The 21396-nt window shown below is 43.5% G+C and overlaps 1 protein-coding gene across 1 annotated transcript in view; it reads left to right on the plus strand.

Moving 5' to 3' along the window:
* Positions 1 to 21396, plus strand: part of DOCK2 (dedicator of cytokinesis 2) — a 385217-nt gene that overhangs the window by 59553 nt on the left and 304268 nt on the right. The window contains exon 21 of the mRNA XM_059917659.1: positions 12067 to 12175. Coding sequence (XP_059773642.1) covers positions 12067 to 12175 — 109 coding nt within the window. The remainder of the gene's footprint in view (positions 1 to 12066; positions 12176 to 21396) is intronic.

Genomic DNA, 21396 nt, shown 5'->3' on the forward strand with positions numbered 1-21396 from the left:
TGAAGTAATTATCTAATGGAAACCTTAAACACAACTGCTCAAGCCAAGTAAAAGTGTCCTTTTCCTAGACTTTAGAGAGTCCATTATTTATTAGTTTTCCCTTCCCTCGTCCCTCATGGCTTGCTCTCTGTGTTTGGTTTTAAACCAGGTACTCACAGCTGGGTCATCAAGGTCTGGTGACTGAAATGCAGCCCTGGGTTTTAAAGCTCACCTCTTTGGATCAGGACCCCTCTTCTGTGATCAACATTTCCTCTTCTGATATGATTTAATGTGATAATCTGGTGCCTCCTCCATTGTAATACATGTTAGAAGGTGGCCTCTCCCAAACCCCAGAAACCAGTAGAGAGCCTGTTGAGGGCCCTGCCCGGGAGCTTTGGTCTGCTACACACACTGCATGTCCTGCTTCTCTGAACCTGGAACTGTGCCATTTTTCATTTTGGAGGTATCCATGGGGCAGGAGGAATGTGTGCCTTGTAACTAATTCACAGGTCGTCCCAGGCCTGGAAATCTAATTTCCCTCTGAGCATACAGCTTCTAAAAGGCCTGTAACTCAGCATTTATTCTTCCTTACATTAAGCATCAACACATTGTATACCTGTCCCAGGCACACTGAGCCCTAAAACTTGGTCCTTCTTTTTAAGCCCTTGACTTGATAATGAACGTTTCTGTGTCGTTGAAGCATTTGCCTAGTGGTCAAGGTTTTGGTTTGCATTAGCGATCAAGTGTTTACCCGACAAATATTTATTGAGTAGCCACTAGACCACTTTGCTAAGCACTGGAAATACGACAATGAATTGGAGAGACTCAAGCCTAGTCGTGGGATTTTTAGTCTAGGTGGGAAGGGAGTCATTAAGCAGGTAGTCATGTGGGCGCATATGAAATTAAGAGACATGTGTGTGTGAGGTGCCTTGAGAGCATGTAACAAGGAGATCATATCTCATCATGAAGTCAGGGAGGTGTCCTGAAGGAAGTGCCATCTGTGACCTGAGTGATGAGTAGGAGTTGGCAGGTAAAGAGGAGGAGGGTGTAACTGGTGAAAAGAAAGCTGGAGGGAGGTCCCTGAGACAGTAGAGAACTTGACTCAGTTGAGCTGTGGAAAGGCAGAAGTGACTGGAATTCAGTGATGGAGGGATTAGAGTAGCAGTAGATTGCCTGGAGGGACAGGAAGAGACAGATCTTGACGATCCTTGAAGGTCAGGCCATGGCATTTAGACAATATCCTGAGGGAAATTGGGAGTTATACTGACTCTTTTTTTTTTTTTTTTTAAGTGTAGTTGATTTACAATATTGTGTTGATTTCAGGTGTATAGCAGAGTGATTCGGTTATACATATATATATATATATATATATATGTATATCTCTGTATTCTTTTTCAGTTCTTTTCCATTATAGTTTATTACAAGATATTCAATATAGTTCCCTGTGCTATACAGTAAAAAAATAAATAAAAATAAGGGATTATGAACAAGTGAATGGTATGATCACATTTGTGTTTTTAAAATGGTCCCTCTGGCCAGTGTGTAGAAAATGGATTGAAAGGAAGTAAGAGTGAAGGAAGGGAGGTGGTTCAGAAACCTCTACAGGTGAGAGGTGATGGGGACTTGGATGAAGATGGTGCCGATGAGGATGAAGGATAGTAAATGGCTTTGGTGACTGTAGTTAACAATACTGTATCATGTACTGGAAAGTTGCTAACAGAGTATGTCTTAGATGTTCTCAACACACACACGCACACAGACACACACAATTGTAATTTTGTGAGGTGATGGATGTGTTAACCAACCTTATTGTGGCAGTGCTTCTGCAACATATACTTGTATCACATTATCACGTTGTACACCTTAAACTTACACAGTATCATATGTTAATTATATCTCAATAAAGCTGGAAAAAAATGGTTTGGGGAGGTGGAATTAATGGGGCTTGATGACTGAATGACCCTCAGGCTCTTCAAGATCCACCCCTACTTACCCCAGGCTCTGGCTTGGGCAGCTGTGAGGCCATGTCATGCTGGGGAACTCTGCAGTGTGAGCAGGCTTGGTCTTGGATGATTGTCATACCCCATCCTGACTCTTTGAGAGTAGAAGCCAATTAGGAATCCTGGAGGTTTCCCTCAATGATAATGTGGTCTACTTAGAGATGAGGGACCGAGCGCCCAGAGTGATGTGACCTGCTAAAGGTGACAACACAACAATGGTGCTGACATCTGTTCTAGAATTCAGTCCGGGGACACAGACCACTGGTCTTTCTGCCACACTGCCCTCTCCTGGCAACTTCTCTGGCCCTCAGCCATCCTACCACTCGACTGACGTTTCCAGTAATGCAAACCTTACCGTGTTTGGACTCGACACTTCCTCAGGTGTTCCCAGATTTCAAAACAAAAGAGTTTTACTGCACATGCATTTTTCAAACCAGCACCATTATTAAAGAAAATGTTAAAAATTCTATTTAATTCTACACACCAAATGTCAAGGCTCTCAGTGGAACGAGATCATGTAGCCCGGGGTTACTTATACTTCTCGGGAAACCACAGGCTGAAAGGGCAAAGTTTAGACGGTTTTGGCATGACCACCGTTTAGAGTGATACTGACTGGACATTTCCTAGGCAAGTGTTTCTCTAGTTGCACTCTATGCCAAGAACCAGGAAGTAGGTGAGAAGTCAACATCTTGATTCTATGATTGTAGAGGGAAAACTGCCTCCAGTTGTATGGCCTCGAGCTAGACCTCCTGGCTCCAGCTCTAGTTCCCGTGATGAGAATGAGAGAGTTCAGGAAAGACCCTGGAGAAAAGGATTGTTGTAGAAGGGAACTGGAGGCCAAGAAACATTCACTCCCCACCCCCACCCTCCAAAAAAGAGTAGAAAGATCTTTTTAAAATTAAAGGCAATATTTACTTGTTATAAAATCAGAATATAATATAAAAGTGTATAAGGGGACTGTTGACACAATCCCTTTTCTAAGAGGTAGTGAAATGATCAATTTAATGTACAGATTTTACAAAGTGTGTAGGTGCGTGTATGTGTGTGCATATGTGTGTAATCATTCTGCAACTTAATTTTTTTCTGTTATGATGCAGAGAATATTATGCTTAGTAAAATACTTAAGAGAAAGACAAATACTATATGTTATCACTTACATGTAGAATCTACAAAATATATGAATGAATATATTTGCAAAACAGGAGCAGACTTACAGATATAGAAAACGAACTTGTGGTTACCAAAGGGGAGAGGGAAGCGGGGGAGGGACAAATTAGGGGTATGAGATTAACAGGTACAACTACTATATATAAAATAGATAAGAAGCAAGGATATACTGTATAGCACAGAGAACTATACCCATTGTCTTGTAATAACCTTTAATGGAGTATAATTTGCAAAAATACTGAATCATTATGCCGTACACCTGAAACTAACCCGATATTGTAAATCAACTACACTTCAATAAAATTTAAAAAAAGATATCAAGGACACCTCCCAGGTCATTAAAAAACTAAAGGAAGAAATGGTAAGAGAAGCAGTCAAGACCTAATTTCTTTTTAGTACCTAAACTTTTTAGACCAACTTGGCCTGAAGAGAAAGAGCTGAGGGACTTCGCTGAGTATTAGCTTCTCTTTCAAGTAGATGATGTAATCTATATTTTTCTCTATATGTCTTGAAACCGTGGAAGTGTGTGTGTGTGTGTGTGTGTGTGTGTGTATGTGTGTGTGTTTCTATCCTTAGGAACATTGTTTTGGGAACACTCAATTTCTAATTATATTGAGGGAAAAGACCCTGAATACCATTTTTCATGCTAATGGAGAAATTTACCTAAGTGCAGACTTAGGCAATTTAGTTCTTCCTGCCAAATTACATAAAGGTTGACGCTCCTCTCAGTAGAATGAAGGATGGCACAGGGCGCACACCACACTCTATTCATAACTTAGCTTTTGCCTGCATTTTATGACCTACTTACTATTAATTTATTATACAGGGTTGCCATATTTTAAAAGTAAAGTGAATGTTCTAGATGGATTGTTTTTCTTTCATTTCTTCCATATTGTTAACTTCTATTTTTTTTTTTATTTAAGCTGTTTACACTTCTACCTGAGGCAGTTTTTCTCCAGTGATTGCATTAATTTTTGTGCGTTCATTCTAGACATTTTTCAAAACAGGATACCCACACGTTGAGTTTGCCTTTTTTTCCCTCTCATCTACAGATCTTTCTTCCCTGGGGTGATTTACAGGAAGAAGACTGTTTAGTGAAACTTCTTTGCAGTTTGCCCTAAGGGGCAATCCCACCTCAAACGTCAGATTCTGGAGAAGTAACAGCTCAAGTAGAAATAATTTTGTCAATGACAAAAGGATTGGCACCAGGAACTGGTCTGAGCCCTGCCTGTGGACTGCTGGTAGTATTCAATTCAGTCAAGTCTTCATGAAATACTCTCTGGCCACCAGAGCTGCCTGCCAATTCACACTGGCAACTTTGTAGTTATCCTAGCCCTTCCTTATATAGTTCCTTTCTTTTTTTTTTTTTAAAGAAATTCACGTTCTTTTATTTATTTATTTATGACTGTGTTGAGTCTTCGTTTCTGTGCGAGGGCTTTCTCCAGCCGCGGCAAGTGGGGACCATTCTTCATCGCGGTGCGCGGGCCTCCCACCATCGCGGCCTCTCTTGTTGCGGAGCACAGGCTCCAGACGCGCAGGCTCAGTAATCGTGGCTCACGGGCCCAGTTGCTCCGCGGCATGTGGGATCCTCCCAGACCAGGGCTCGAACCCGTGTCCCCTGCATTGGCAGGCAGACTCCCAACCACTGCGCCACCAGGGAAGCCCCTATAGTTCCTTTCTAATAGGGTACAACTTTACTCTTTCTCTTCTGAGAATAACTCCTTACATTTCAACTTTGTTACCCTTCAAATGAAATTTTCTCTGGCCACTGTTGAGCTGGGCAGCTCACTCCAGGCTCATTGCACCAAAATTCCATGTCTTAATCTGCAATTTCTGATTCATTTCAGGTCCATAGACCTTGGTGGTGGGAGAGGGGGTGGCAATGGTGACGATGACCACGTGGGGAAGAGCGGAACCAGAGAGGGGACCCTCTCTTTCATGACCCCTTTCCAGCCCTATTGCTGTGATTTAAATGTGCCTGCTGAGTGCACTGAAGGGTTTCTTTCTATAAGTAGGATCGATAAATGCAAGGATGATTTTCAGACAGACTCAGCTCCTGGTTTGGCTACAGTTATTCTTTATCCCAAATGGTGGGGATGTGGAGAGAGAGAGACAAAGAGACAAGAGATAGAAAGAGACACAGAGACACACAGACAGAGACAGAGAGGTAATAGAGAGGTAGGTAGGTTCTGGTCTTAGACTGCTGTGAATTTTCCAGAGTAATTGCTCTTCTGAAACCACGAATGGCTTAGTGGTTCTCTTTGTAAAGTCACTAATTTACACCTCCTGTAATAGAGCAAATTATTGGCTCAGGGGTGGGAATACCAGCCAAGTAACCGTGGATTTAGAGCCTGAACAGAAAAAGGTGAGAGCTAGCCATCTCACTTCCCTACACAGTTGCAGAATATCATCCCAGGGGCAAATGATGCTTTCCTACCCACCTGACTTGTTCCGGCCCTGGTGATCTGCTCTTAATTTGCTCTGCTCCACGAGGCAGTATATTGTTTAGTGGTTGAGGGAGTGAAATTTGCAGCTGGACACTCCTCGGCTCGAAATCCTGACTCTGCCATTTACTAGCTGGGTGAACTTGTGCGGTTAGCATGGTGCCTGGTGCCTAGTGAATGCTTAGTAAGTAGCAGCTGTTAACAGTATTAGTCGTCTTAGTGGTAAAAGTTATGATAAAAAAATAAAGGTGGTAGAGCTGAAGATGACTATTAATACCATCCTCACGATGTTGTTTAGGTACCGTTAGAATTAGCTGAACTGCTATGAGTTCTTTGGATTCCTAAGACATTTCTGTATAGCCACATTGAAGGTGCTGAAGTTCATTCATTTAATAATTTATCATTTGTTGATGCGTTTGCTTAAAACTCACTTTTGCTGTTCCATGCCTATTGGTAGACGTGGGGATATTATGACAAAATAGGCTTGATCTCTGCCTGCATGGAGCTTATACTCCAGTGGAGAAGACAGGCAAGTAAGTGGTGATGATAAAGAATGAAGTATTCTAACAGGGAAGCCTCAGGCATTGTGACAGTCTGCATTAAATGCTGTGTGCAGTGCATATCATTCATCTAAGGAAATTCACTGGGTAAGTGGTCTCCCTTCTACAGTATTTCTCATGTCCCGGCATCACTGGGTGCACAAAAGTATCTTGACTTGTATGGCAAGGTAACAAAGTGGTGTGGTGAGATCTCATTACTTAAGTAATTTTGCTCAGTTCCCTGTAAGATCGTGGAGACGTTTAAAATAGAGTTTTCATTTTTAAAAGCTTCTAGTGAATCTGGTCTTGCTCCCAAGCACCTGTGAAATGAGTCAGGTGTGTGTCTTGCCAAGAGCAAATTTAGGCAAAAGATATGACCAGGTAAGGGAGACAGAGGCAAGCCAGGCCCAGGTCTAATCCTGGGGGCCTTTCCAGGACTTCTGGGAGGAAGGAGGGAGGTGGGGGACAGGCTGTGGCGGTGGCATGGGAGGGGGGCGAGGTGCTGAGGGCTGAGAGGGGCCTTCAGGTAGGTGGCTCACCGAGGTCAGTGTCAGCGGAGCCCCTGCTCCCTCCTCTCAGCTTCCATTCCCCTTGTTCATGCCTCTTTAATTTGTTTTCTTTTCTCATATGTAAGATGTAGATAATAAGAGCCCCTATCAAATGAGCTAATCCATGTGAAGAACTGAGCACAGTGCCTGAACCTTAGGAATCACTCAACAATAATATTAGACTTCTATTGTTCAGCTTTTCTCGCTACACGGCAATATATGATTTACCTATCGGTTTGCCTCATGACTTCTTGGGGATAGGGACTGAGTCTTACTCGTATTTACCTCCACTGCAGTGCCTGGCATACAATGGGTGCTCAATAAATGGCAGTTGCTTTTATGAAGTGGCTGATTTCTTCCTCCTAAGACTTTAGAAAGCAAAACGGAGTGGATCCAGAAGAAAACAGTGGTACTATATAACAATAGCTAATATTTATTGAGTGTTAATTTTGCACCAGGCACTGTGCTGACTGCTTTACATGCATTATTTTAAAGTAGGACAACAGTGTGGGGCTAGTACCATTTTACTAGTGAGAAAACTGAGCCTTCTAGAGATGAAGAAATTTAGGCAAGATCACCCAACTGACAGGTGTCACAGCAGGGTTTGGAAGCTACACAGTCTTACTTAAATGTCTGTGTTGCCTCCAAGAGGTGGGTAGGAAATCAGGAGGATGCCTGGGAATGTGGCTCAGGGGAGCTGGAAGTGGCCGAGGTATGAGGTATAGAAATGTAAAGGGGCCGGTACTCAGGAAACCCTCCACCCTGGATTCTAAGGTGAATCTTCCTCCTGGCTTTCTGCAGCCTGAGGTTGCCTTGGTTCGATTCTGCTTCCCTGGGCTGCTGGCCTGAGGTTGGCGTCTCCGTTTTCAGCTGAGGCTTTATGTACCTGCACGGAGAAGGTGGTGCAAGGCATTGTACACTCCATGTGGGGCCCCACTTGCATTTAGTGAGTGCTCAGCTGTGCACAGTGTCTCCTTAATGAATCACGTGCCAGCCGAGCATCGCTATATTTATCCTAGCCCTGGGAGCTGAGTGCCTGCCGTGGTTGGACTTGCATGCCCCAGAACAGCGCCTCGCGGGTTGTTCCAGTTGTTCTTGTGGTCAGGGCCTTTGGGCCCTTCAGTAATTCGTCCCCTGGCAGAATCAGCTGTTTTCTAGGTGCTCTGAAGCCAGAAAAAATGTTTCCCTCCTGAAGCTATATACAGAGAACAAGTGTTAAAGAAGGACCTTGAAACTACATCTGTTGTGCCCTTGACTTCAAGGCCACGTTTAAAGCCTTGCAGATAGACAAGACATTATTTTTCTTTTCTCCTTATGCTTCTCAGGGGAGGTCCCATGGTGCTGAATGCCCTCCCCACCCGCCAACCGCCATCAGTTTATTTCTTCCACATAATCTAAAGACTTTATGTATTTTTTTTTCCTTAGTCACTCCTTCTAAGAAATATTCCTTTTATTTACGTACACTCAGATCAGAGAGTTTGCCAGTATGATCACTTCTGTGCTTAGGAATCAACAACAAGAATTACTGATATTTACTTAACACTTATTAAGTGCCAGCTATAGTACTAAGCACTTGAGATGCATTATCTCATTTTTTTCACCTTAAAATAACCCTTCGAATGAGCATTATATCTCTGTTTTATCAACAAGGAAGGTAAGATTCGGAGATGTAATTTGTCTGAGGCCAAACAGCCAGTCTATGGAGGAGTCTAGCTAGACAGCAAAGCTCTTTACACTAAATAGTTTTTTGCTTCCTTTCTTCTTCCCAACTGTAGTCATTTTCTTCAACTGTTCTTCCCATTCCCACCAAATAAAAGCCCAGGCTTAAAAATCAACACACACACACACACACACACACACACACAATTGATAAGACTGCAACGATTTTGCTTAATGATGTAGTCAACTGTAAAACGCAAGCCATTTCCCCAACAGAATTGTTTTTACCCTCTATAAAACTTCAGCAGGTATAGAATGTATTTCCTTCCCTTGACTAGAGTGTGGTGTTAAGGTACTTAACTTGTGACGTGAATACCAGGGAGCAGCTTGTATTCCCAGGGAGGCAGGTACCCCAGTCTCGGCCTCATAAGATCTGTGTCACCTGTGCTGCGCTGTTAGGTTCTCAGAGCGTAGAAGGAGGAGAATGCTGAGTTCTGGGTCTAGCTATGCCACTGGTGCAGTCTGTGACCCAGAGCAAATCACACGTCTTGCTGGTAGAAATTAAGTTCAGTTTCCTAAGTTTAAATTTGAGTGGAAAGCCTCGACTTGATTTTACAGCCGAAAAGTCTCTTTTCCTTCCCACCTCAGTCAAATAACCTTTAAAAGATGGTAATGAAGCCGAGTTAGCTCCGCACTCAGGCCCTCAGTCTCTTCGTCTGTACAACAGGAAGCATGGACCCAGTGCTCACTGGCGTTCCCAGCAGCTCTTGGTTTAGAACCCCAGGGAGCTGCAGGAAGAAGCCCGTCTCACCCTGCAGAGTTCTGACTGGACAGGAGTTTCAACGAATCCAACCAGGGCTAGTCTATGCAAAAAAAAAAAAAAAAAAAAAAGGGAGTTTATTGGAGGGATATTTGTGCAGCTTATAAAATCCAAGAAGAGTTAAATAACCAGACACAGGGATGTCAAGAACCAGGGTAGCCTCAAAGATCTCTTCAGCAGGAGTTCATGAACTTTCCTCCTGGAGCACTGCCTTAAGATGACTCCCAACAAAGCCCATTTCTGTGTTTCTCTGTTAAGAATGATGAATTCCAGGGAGGGAGCTGCCATGGGACCATTCAGTTATGGGAGGTGGGCTGGGGGTTGGGGGGTGGGTAGGGTCACGAGCAGGAGAAAGCTGCTGGAGACCATTTTTGTTGGCAGTACCAGTGGTTCCCAAGAAGAGGACCTGGTGGGATCCCCTCTGCCCACCCCCCAAGCCACACACACATATGGCCACAAGTATACAAATAAGTATGCCTTACAGAGAAAGTCCATACATGGTAAATAATGATGTAAATAATGATGAGTTCACCATGGGCAGCCATGTCTGGCTGTTAAATGTGGGAGGGAGACACCATAGACCAGTAACAGGAATTACGATGTCGCTTATTAAATGTTTTCAAGCGGCTGTGGCTAGAGGAAAGAGCAAGGGATTTCAAGGCAAAAGCCTTGGGGGTTGGACCGTCCATTAGCTTAGCTTTGGGCACAAAGAAAAGCTCACAGCACCGTCTCACAGGGAAAGCATCACTACTTTGAATTCAGACCCTCCCTTCCTCCCTGCCAGACTTGGTCTCATCTTTTCCACTTTGATGGGATTTGGGGAAGTCTCAACCTACTGAGAGTTTTTTTATGTCTTTATCTGTGTAATACTCCAACAATTAACAACAGCAAGACAATGGCTAGCATTTACCAGGGCCCAGCGTGTGCCAAGCACGTCCCATGTGAGCTGGGCTCCTCATAATCCCTGGACACAGGGCTGTTACAGCCTGCATTTGCAGGTGAGAAACTGAGGCTTATAGGAATTAAGAGAGGTAGTAAAGCATTGAGCACAGTGGTCTACGAAATGATTGAGAGGGCGGGCTCAGGAGCCGATGGCCAGGTTTGAATTCTGGCTCCAACACTTAGTGGTGCAGAGTCCTTAGGCATGTTGCTTAAGTCACCAATCTGTAAAATGGGGTTAAGGATGGGGCCCCCTACCGTGGTGTGGTGATGAGGGTATGTGATTTAATAATACAGACCGTGCCTGGGGCAGAGTGATACTCTGTGATGTTTGCTGTTATTTATAAGGTCTTCAGTTAGTACTGGGCAGAGTGGAGATTGGAACCCAGGCTGACTCCAAAACACATCGTCTATGGCAGAACATCTCTGTGTTCAGGACTGAGTGGTGTAGGAGAGGGGAGAAGGGAAGAGGAGAAGGAGGAGTGGGATGGATGGGGACAGAGAAGGAGAGAAGGCTTAGGACTCCTGGCTCCTCTCACAGCCTTGTCTCTATGACCTTGAAGTAGATACCCAGAAAGTCAGCAGCAATTTCCGGATCCCTGTAATGGATTGAAACATCTGGCATTGACTTCCCCTTAAGCTTTTTACTTCAGGAGGCTTCAGGAAGGGGCTACTTAGGAAAAAAGAAGAGAAGGAGACACAGAGAGTGACTGAGACAGAAGAAAGAGAGATGAAGTCAAAGAGAGAGAGAGAAAAGCAGGGGTACACCTAGAGACTGACAGAGAGACAAAGTGAATGATACTCAGAAGAAGAAAAACAGAGAGACACACACTTAAAGACAGAGGAAAGAGGTAGAAGAGAAGCAGAAAGAAAAGAGGGGCGAGAGCATGGGTGGGGGATTGAGTGGAGACAGCGCTGAGGTGGCCGTGATGGACCGCTCGACCGGTGATTGATGGAGCAAATACACCCCGTAAGTGTGTCGGCGTTTTATCTGCGGAAAGCACCTTCACTGCAGCTGGCAGTTCAGTGGTGTCTGTCTGTGTAGGGCTGTGACAGGACACCCTCTTTATCTGAATGGGAGACAGAAGCACCCTTCTCTGTGTTTCACCCAGGATGCCACAGATGAGGCTGCAGAGTTTTCACCCGTCGGCAATAAAAGCTTGTTTGGAGAGGCCTTGGGCTGAACGACACTCCAAGGCTGGGCCACGAGGGCACTGAGACTCAAGGGCCTGGAGACTGATTTTATACAAGGGGATGGTTTCTATAAAAAGTCACATGTATATATTAGACAGGCCTTGAAAATCTCTGCAAGGATATCCATCCTTAATGGTTGCTAATTTTATGGTAGAATTAATGAGGAGTCTCACTTCATAAGTAATGCATTTTTTTTTTTTTTTTTTTTTACAATATCAATGTAGGGCCTTTATAATCAGAGGCAAAAAAGTTTAAAATTAGGTATCAAGTACACTCCTGAAATAAGAGGGCAGGGAAAATGACGGCCCCTGATGTGGAACAGACACAACTGTATTCATCCGACAAGCGGGCAGTGGCTAAGGGGAAGTGTATTTGAAAATATTTCTCCTTGATGCTTCCAAGATACTTTGAAAATCTGATGACCACAGTCTCCCTCTGATTCTTGCAGAAGGATGAAATTATTAAGGTCCCCTCAGCTTGGATGAGTTTCATTCCTTTGAGGTCCTTCAGGGTTTAAAAAAGGCAGGAGGGGGCGGTTTATTATGCCGAGTCAGTTTATTATGCTGAGTCAGTTGGATGGTACCTGTTCTGTGTGTGGACCTGGGTTTCCCCTGAGTGGCTTACGCAAGCAGCGACTGCCGAATCAACCCCCATCCCCTTAAGTCCCTATCTCCACCCCTGTCTCTTTTCAATTTCAAATGAAGTTTGTGGCTGGCACACACTTTCAAAGGTATTGCCTGTTGGCTTGAGAAATGACTCAGATGTGTCTTCTTTCAGGCTTTATGAAGGCAAGGAACAGATGGAGTTTGAAGAATCCATGAGACGGCTCTTTGAATCCATCAACAACTTGATGAAAAGTCAATATAAAACAACCATCCTTTTGCAGGTTGGTTTACACTACCAAAGAAAAAAAATCTGTCTTTTCCCTTGGTCATCTGATAGATAACAGCATGGTGAGATAATGTCTACTTCTGCTTGAATACGCAGCCGTGTGTTAATTGAAGGCCTGGGCTGGCCCTGTGGTGTAAGGATCGTGAACACCAAGGGCTCCTCGGAGCAGGAGATGGCATATTTATTGTTCGTTTCCCATGAAGGTAGTGGTGCCTCTTCTTAAATAACTCTGAAGCTTTTGCTCCCTGGAAGGAAGTAGGTCAAACCTGATCCACTTCCAGTGGTGAGACTAGTTAAGTTGGCAGTCTCTTAAATCGTCCACTTTTTATTCTCCACACCGTAAACTGAGCTCCCCTTTTGGGGTGAGAATCTCCTCAATAAACAAGAGATACTTTGGAGAAAATGGGTCCTCTAATTTAGTGGTCCATGACCTACAAACTCTGTAAATTTTTGAGAAACCTTGAGGTCTAACCCCATGTTTGAGAATGAGTTTAGCAGCCAAGAGGCTGAGTGAAGAGGCTGTTTCAGGGAGACTTTCTAACTTTCACAGCATTTATTCACAGGTGTTCCGGAAGGGCCGCCTCATGGGTTAGGGAGAAGAAAACCCAAACACATTGATTTAAACCAGTGAGTTAATGCAGAGTACTTCCTCTTCTTTTGATCAGAGTTTTCTTTTTAATTGCTAATTTAAATACTCACTAGCTAGCTATGCCTGGGGTTGCCCAGCCTCTGGTTAGAATGAATGAGGTACTAGTTCAGCCAGAATGCAGGTGAGGAGGCAAAGGCAGAAGTCTGTCTGGGGAGTGTTTGCTGCTAACATGATGGATTCCAAACTTTGCATATTAAAATCACTTGAGGATCTTGAATAAATTCTGATGACTGACTACCACCAGCAAACATTCTAATTTAGTTAGTATGGAGTGTGACCAGGGAAAAGGGAGTCTAAAAATCTCCCAACTTGATTTTAGTATGAAGCAAAGTTTGGGAATCACTCTGCTAATGGCTTCCTTAGAGGGGAGCTTTGTCTTGTTCATCTTTGTATCCTCAGCACCTAGAACAGTCCTAACACCTAGTTGTTGCTTGATAAATATCTGTTGAATGAATAACCCTCGGAATAGGTGTTAAGATCTCCGTTTTATAGATAAGGAAATTGAAGGGCTCCTGTGCACTAAGGGGTGTAGCTGGGATCCAGATCTCTTTCTGCCTGGCTCTAAAACCATGCTCTGAGCTGCTATATTACACTGTTCTTTATTGTACACATTTAGCACCTACTGGGGATATGGTTGTTTTCTCTGAAATGAGTTGGGACTGCAGTCTTAACAGTTTTCACCTTCTCTTCCCTCTTGCTAGTCTTTTTTTTTTTAAGTCTTCCCTCTCCCTCAAACCCTCATCATTTCAAAGCAAAGGGAATAACGGGAGCAGGGGGCAGCATGAAGACATATGACAAGAGCCAGAGCCTATCACCCTGGAGGCAGAGTGATTTCCACACCTCTTCACACTGATATCACACTGGAAGCAGCTGATTTCCAGGGAGAGGCCACACAGTGTTAGGATATCCGGTGAGAGCTGAGGATGCCCGGCTGCAGTGAGAGAGGCTGTGGCATTGCATCAGGTCTGAAACAGGCTCCAAGGAAGCTGAAGTGTGAGGGAGCAGAAACGATGGACAAACAGAGGAAGCCGGTTGGTGGGGAGGAAAACGGAGTAGATGCCCCAGAGAAGCAGAGGTACCAGGAGAGAGACCGCATGACCTTGAGAAAGACAAGGGAGTAAGCCATCCTAGAGCCACCCTTTCCAATTTCAGCACCTCTTTCCCTGTGATGAACTACAGGTATTTGGGGGGAAGGAATAAAGGGCAGAGGGAACAAGAAGGTAGGGAAAGAAAGGAGGAAAAAAAGAAGGAAGCAAGGAAGCAGAAAGATGAGCCAGGAGAATTTCTGGTCCTGAGGAGACCTGGGTCAACAGAATATTCTTCTTGATCAGCAGTATGATTTTACCCTGGATTTAACTTCTCAGTGTCTCTGTTTCCTCATCTATAAAACTTCACTGTTTGGATCAGATAAACATTGTCTGCAAAAGAGCCAATTATAAAATGCTATGAAAATGCTGAGAGCTAATAGGATTATTATGGCTTTGGCATGAGTCAGTAAGAACCCAGGTTCTTATTGTCTGGGTAACTGTGTTAGAAATGTCTTGTTTTCCAGGTTATGCTGGTTTCTCCTTATGGATTTCTACCCTGAAGTCATGGAAAGGGACTTTGTCTCTTTTTAAATTTACTTTAAGGGTCAAATTTAGCTTCTAGGAGTTACATAAAATCAGTGATGCTTTCCGTCTATTCCTGTGGTTGTTGAAAAGTTGTCAAAGAAGAATGTAAAGTCATATTCAAATACAGAGAGCACTACCATTTGAAAAAAACTGAATGCTGTTTTAGGGTGCCAGGAATGGGCCGATGAGGGGAAAGGAGTCAAGGCCATTTGATGTTAGCAAACCCCACACAAGAGATCTTCTGCAGACTTTGACATTTGCTGCAGGAGAAAGAGCTTTGGATTTCGAGCCAGAGACATCTGGGTGGGAAATGGGGCATGCACCCTTGGGCACGTAACACTGGGCAAATCATTTCAGTTTCCGGGGCCTCGTTTATCCTTTTATAAAATGGGAAGTCTAATTTAGAGGATTATTGAGAGGATTAAATAAAGTAATGCATGTAAAGCTTGGTGTGTAAAAAGCCTGTTACATAGTTCCATTTAAATAATTTTTAGTCATTTATATCTCTCCCTCCTTTACCTCATCGTAAAGCAGAAGCCTTGAGGGCATTTTCCTAGAGTGGAATCTGGAAGGGAATATTTGTGTTTCTAACCCTGTCACGTGAAGCCGAACAGTGTTGGGACATCCATTTATTCTGTTAGATCAAGAAACAGATATAAATTTCAAGGAGGATAAACTCACAAGAACTGACTCCATGAAAAATAAAAAAGGAAGGGAAAATTTCACCAGTGAAATAGTACAACATGACTGTAGTCTTGATTCTGAGCCTGCATGGGGTACAGGAGGAAAGAGTGCTGTGATCTATTAGTAATGTCTGCCATAAGTTTTGGGTGAGAGCACGGAGTAAGAATGCCAATGATTGACATTCCTAGTCTGAACTTTCTACTTCCAGCTGGGTAGTGGCTTAGGTGGAAACCCTAATTCATGCCTGCCTCAGTCCAGAGTAAAGCCTATCTGGTTCAGTCTCAGCTTTGCCCATTGTGAGTTTTTGGGCCCAAGCAAGTTATTTCTCAATGTCTGAGGCTCATCTGGCTTTTGTGAATTGCTTTCTGTGGTTTTCCTTATTGTTCAGAGCTGGCCTGGCAGTAGCTCACACAAAACTATGGAGCATTTAAAGCTAGCCATCCAAAGAGGGTAGAGGGAGCATTAAAAACACGTTCCACTGATTGAGTACTTACCGTGTGTCAGGCATGAAGCTGAGCTTTCACACGCAGTGTTTTTAATCCTGCCAAAGGTCTGCAAGGATTCGCTGTCTTCAGTGTCCACAGAAGGCTCATAACGTTAAATAATTCATCCTAAATTATACCTATTCATAGTGGTGAAGCTAGGATTTCAATCCACCCAGCTCTTCTAACTCCAAAGTTAGTATTCTTCTCTAAGCCACAAAGAATGGGTATGGCCAGGGGTTTCCATGTGTTTTCAAGAATGGGCCGTATGCTCAGAAGTCCCCATGTGTGCCAGCCCTGTGAATATTGTTGATAAGACTGATGGCAGAATGAGACAGTCAACACCAGACAGTTGTGAATTGGATGTAGCTCAAATGTGAGTAATAGCCATTTGGTGACGTTGTGCAGACCCATTAGACCCATTCTCCTTTAGGTCATGATTCTTTATAATTCTCCAATTTGATGGTATGAGTGGAAATAAATAAGCAACTCATAATTGTATGATATGCTCCCTTGGCCACTATGATTGCCACACATGATTGCTAATATAGCCACTAGAGTGTCCAGGAGTGCAGGGGGCTCTGTCTTTTATGTCTCCAGTATCTGAAACAGTGGCTGTCACATAGTGGGTACTTGGATATCTTTTGGCTGAGTGAATGAAAGAATGAATACTAGTTTGCACTATTTTATGTTTTAGCATTTATTATGTGTCACATGCTGAGCTAAAAGCTTTACATATACTGTTAACTTAACAACCACCTTATTAGGCAAATACTCTTCTTATCTCTACTTTACAGATGAGGAAGTGGAGGCTTAGAGAGATTGAGTAACTTAACCACAGCTGAGAAGTGGCAGGTCTGGGACTTGAATCCAGGCTGTGTAAGCCCAGAGTTTGAGTTCCTAATCACCACCAAGCAAAGTATGGTTTCATTAAAGAGCCGAGTCTTCAGGCAAAATGCTAGGTGGCTAAGCAATAAGCAACATAAACAACAGTACAGATGGGCAGATGTCTGGTCTGCAGTTATGAAGTCAAACTAATTAAGGAGGCCTCTTTCTTTCCTCTCTTTTCATTGTTAATTGTTGTAAAACATCCAGATGTCTGAAGTAAGGGAAGAAGGTGGTTCATTGAGAAGTGGCCTACAGGCTTCCCCCAGAGGTAGGAGAGGTGAGACTCATATTTAACAGCAAGAGCTGGAGTTTGATCTCAAGTTGTTAAATGATTCTTTACTGTCCCCTTCTTAACCACCTACCCCATACTTAAGGTCAGTACTTGGGAATGTTGGATTTATGGAGGGTAGGATGAAATTTTGTTCCAGTGAGGTGCTGCAGTCCCATTGATAGCTCATATTTTTCATTTAATCGTCACATCAACCCTATAAAGTAGGTGACTTTATTCCCTTCATTCTCCTGATGAGGAAACTGGAGCATAGAGAGTTAACTTCCCCAAGGACACTGACATAAAAGGGACCCACCTAGAGTTGAACTTGGCCTCTTCAGCCAGCCATTTTAAACACTGAATTCTCCTGCCTCATGCCAAGACTCAGGGGCCAGCACACTGTTGGGTTACAGAAAGCACAGAGACATACATATCCCAGAACCTGTTGATCCCTCTTCGCTTCCCTTTCACTGAAAGACCAGTGACATGGGTGAATGTCTGGGGAGAGTGGATGTATTTTCCTCAGGGACAGCTTAGCTCTGTAAGGAAGGTGCTGCTTCTGGTCAGCTGTGGTGAATCCCTGTAACAGTGTTTGTCTAGTTTCCATGGACCTTGAATGTCCATTACTTGGCTAAAATAAAAGGGTTGAAAATTGATGGGATGGGAATATTGTCAGAGCTCTTGAATGAGGAAGATGTCTAGTGTTCTCGTATAACCTTGCATCATTGTAGGATGTGTTCTTTCGGGCCAGAAGTCTGTGTCTGCTGGCACCAATACTGTGCAGTCTTGGTTAGAATGAAAGAGGGTGGGGGGAGATAAGGAACCCTGGAAACACGTAGAAGACAAATCCCCTTTGAGTTTGAGGGAGTGCAATTGTGTGGTTTTGATTTTTGTTGCTATTTTTAAACATTTGTTGTGTGCTAGCAGCCCAGGATTATCAGCTCTGGTGAAGTCCATCTGGATAGCAATCATTTCAAGTGTTTTCTTGCGACTTCTCTTAGGGCCAGTAAAATCACTATTCCTTGATTTGGATCTGGCTCTCTTCTTGTGGCCTGTACCTGGCTTCTGGCAGAGGGACTTGGAATTGATGATTCATCTAGGAAATTCACTCGGTGCCACATTATAAACTAATTACTGAGCTGGAAAATGTTTTCCTGGTGGCCATTCTTGCAACCTTCATATATGTGGTGAAGAGGATTCTTAACTTAAGGCATATCAGAAAAACTGTACCTTCTTTCAAAAGCCATTCTCCTAAAGGGGAGATGTTTCTTTATCTACCTCCTCCCCCACTTCAGCCTTGTCTCCTGTATTAAAACCTCCACACTTACCAAGATGGAAACTTTTCCTAAACCAGGGTAGGCAGTAGCAGAGCATACTGGTCTGAAGCCAGTTGGACAGAATCAGGTACATATCTTTGCTATGTATGTGGCTTATTAGCTATGTGGCTTCTGGCAAGTTATTTTTACCTCCCTGTGCTATCATTTTCCTCACTGGTAAAGTGGGATGACAGTGTCTATTCATAGAGCAGTTGTAAAAATAAAATGAGATCATGCATCTATAAAGTTTCCAATAATGGTTTGCTATTTTGATTAGTATATTTTAATCCTAATATATACACATGTATATGTGTATATATATGCACATACACACCTACGTAAAAACATCTGTTTGTTTTTCTTAAATATTATATATGATATAGGGGTATACACTATGGGATGAAAGTAATAACACAGCAATATAAGTTTATGTGCAATAGTAGTATTAATGAGAGTAAAGATAATAACAACTGTAGAGCAGGGCAGTTCACAGGAGGCCAACAGGTCTAGAAAGCCAAGCTGTTTCTAGTCCCAGACCTTAGGAACTTGCAGTGAATGGAGGTCTCCAGCGGGTCTTATGGCTGAGCTCTTCTGCCTCCTGGGGGTGCTTGGTGGTAGCGCCTGCTTGAACCCACCTGCTATCCCTCCACTCAGGTGTGTCAGGGCTGTGTGAAGGTGAGGACTGTGGACAGGCCCCCTGAGGCCAGTGCTGGCTGTGACAACAGACTTGGCAAACTTCCTGTCCCCTTTGGAAAAGAAAACCACAGGCCTGCCATTTCTCTGTGAGGCCCCCTGGACCAAATGGAAGTTTAATACGCCTGTCGAGGTGATAACACCCTTTGAGTCTCAGCATGACAACCCCTCAGTTTGTTTTACTTTATTGCCAGCCCAGGGCTGGCAGGCTGGGAAGATTGGCTCCTTCTGAAGCAGCCCTTGTCCCAGCTTTGCCCAGCTCCTCCTTGCTAATAGCTGGAGCATCTAAGTGTGAGTGTCCATGTAGACACCTGGTGATTAGTGCTCTACAGCATCGCTCTGAAGCCCTGGAATGACACGCAGCCCTTGAAAGCCAGCAACTTGCTGCAGACACTGGAGTCCCGGCTTTCCCCAGCTCGCCGAGGATTTCATTTCTGTTTTTGTTCCCTCACTTTGGTCTTAATTATGATGAGTCCATGTTACACTTTGTCCAGGTGCTGGGTAATGAGGGCTGGTGTCAGAGAGATGAGAGAAGGAGAGATCCAGCACACGCACTTTTGGGGGCCTGCTGCATGCCGGGCATTACAATAGCTGCAAGATATACCTTACTTTGCATCATTCCTCTCTGCCCCACATGAAGATGCTGAGGCCCAGGGGGTGAAGAAATGGGCCTCGGAGCATGCAGGTGCTGGGTGGAGCGCTGGGATTCCCCCCACACCCCCGCCCCAGGTCCCCGTGGGCCCAGAGCTCTATGTTTCTCAGCCTAAGAGTGAAGGAAGGAGCAGTTTGCTAGAATGCTTAGATGGGCTTTTATCAGGGCATGTGCCTCAGCATATGATGTCTCTTTAGAATGTAGGGGTTATAAGCTGGCAGCCCACGGGAGAAGTGCAGCCTGCAGGTGTGTTTGATTTGGCTAGCACAGTGTTAAAACAAGTGAACAAGAATGACTCATTCTTTAGACAGAGTGTGGGTTCCACATACCTCCTCACTTCCCACTGGCCTGCGCTCTTCTCATTTCACTTTTTCTGCTGCTTGGCCAGCCCTGCAGGCATCTGCTTTTGCCATATCTTGATGTTTCCTGATACAGATGGCCTGACCAACTAGGCTGGAATGTACTGTATACTATAATTGCCTGGAAGAATGTCATAATGCATCTTAGCATATTAAAATTCTGAAAAGTTCTGCCAAAAAACCCCCTCCAAAAACACCTTACTGGTTTATCTTTGCTTAAATCAAACTTTCCCCTAATTGTTTGATTGCAAATCCTTACCCCCCCTTCCCGCCACGGAATACCTAACATCATCCTTTGGGAAGAGGGTGTCCCAATAGACCCTAGTTTTAGAAACATTCACTTTGGAATCTTGTTATCTCTTGCCATCTTGATTTGAAAAAATAAAGAATAAATCTCTGGACACAAAATCCAATAATGTAAAGAAAAGGTCTGACACATCTGACAACATACAAATTAAATTCCTACTGTGCAATGAAAGATACGATAAACGAAGCTAAAAGACAAGCAACAGTCAAACTACAGGACGAGCAAGAGAAAATTCTTGCAAAATGTGTTACTGCAAAGGGGTTAATTTTTTTTTTTAACATCTTTATTTGGGTATAATTGCTTTACAATGGTATGTTAGTTTCTGCTTTATAACAAGGTTAATCAGCTATACATATACATATATCCCCATATCTCCTCCCTCTTGCATCTCCCTCCACCCTCCCTATCCTACCCCTCTAGGTGGTCACAAAGCACCGAGCTGATCTCCTTGTGCTATGTGGCTGCTTCCCTCTAGCTATCTGTTTTACATTTGGTAGTGTATATATGTCCATGCCACTCTCTCACTTCGTCCCAGCTTACCCTTCCCCCTCCCGTGTCCTCAAGTCCATTCTCTACGTATGCATCTTTATTCCTGTCCTGCCCCTAGGTTCTTCAGAACCATTTCTTTTTTTTTTTTGGTAGATTTTTTGATGATGGCCATTCTGATGGGTGCGAGGTGATACCTCATTGTAGTTTTGATTTACGTTTCTCTAATGATTAGTGATGTTGAGCATCCTTTCATGTGTTTGTTGGCAATCTGTATATCTTCTTTGGAGAAATGTCTATTTAGGTCTTCCGCCCATTTTTGGATTGGGTTGTTTGTTTTTTTGATATTGAGCTGCATGACCTGCTTGTAAATTTTGGAGATTAATCCTTGGTCAGTTGCTTCATTTGCAAATATTTTCTTCCATTCTGAGGGTTGTCTTTTCGTCTTATTTATGTTTTCCTTTGCTGTGCAAAAGCTTTTAAGTTTCATTAGGTCCCATTTGTTTATTTTTGTTTTTATTTCCATTTCTCTAGGAGGTGGGTCAAAAAGGATCTTGCTGTGATTTATGTCATAGAGCATTCTGCCTATGTTTTCCTCGAAGAGTTTGATAGTGTCTGGCCTTACATTTAGGTCTTTAATCCATTTTGAGTTTATTTTTGTGTATGGTGTTAGGGAGTGTTCTAATTCCGTTCTTTTACATGTAGCTGTGCAAAGGGCTTAATATTAATGAATTCCACATCAATAGGAAAAGACGTCACCCAAAAGAAAAATGGGGAAAGAATATAAACAAGCTATATATAGTAAATACAGTTGTTCAA

Source organism: Balaenoptera ricei, chromosome 3 (genome assembly GCF_028023285.1).
Source record: "Balaenoptera ricei isolate mBalRic1 chromosome 3, mBalRic1.hap2, whole genome shotgun sequence".
Classification (NCBI taxonomy): domain Eukaryota; kingdom Metazoa; phylum Chordata; class Mammalia; order Artiodactyla; family Balaenopteridae; genus Balaenoptera; species Balaenoptera ricei.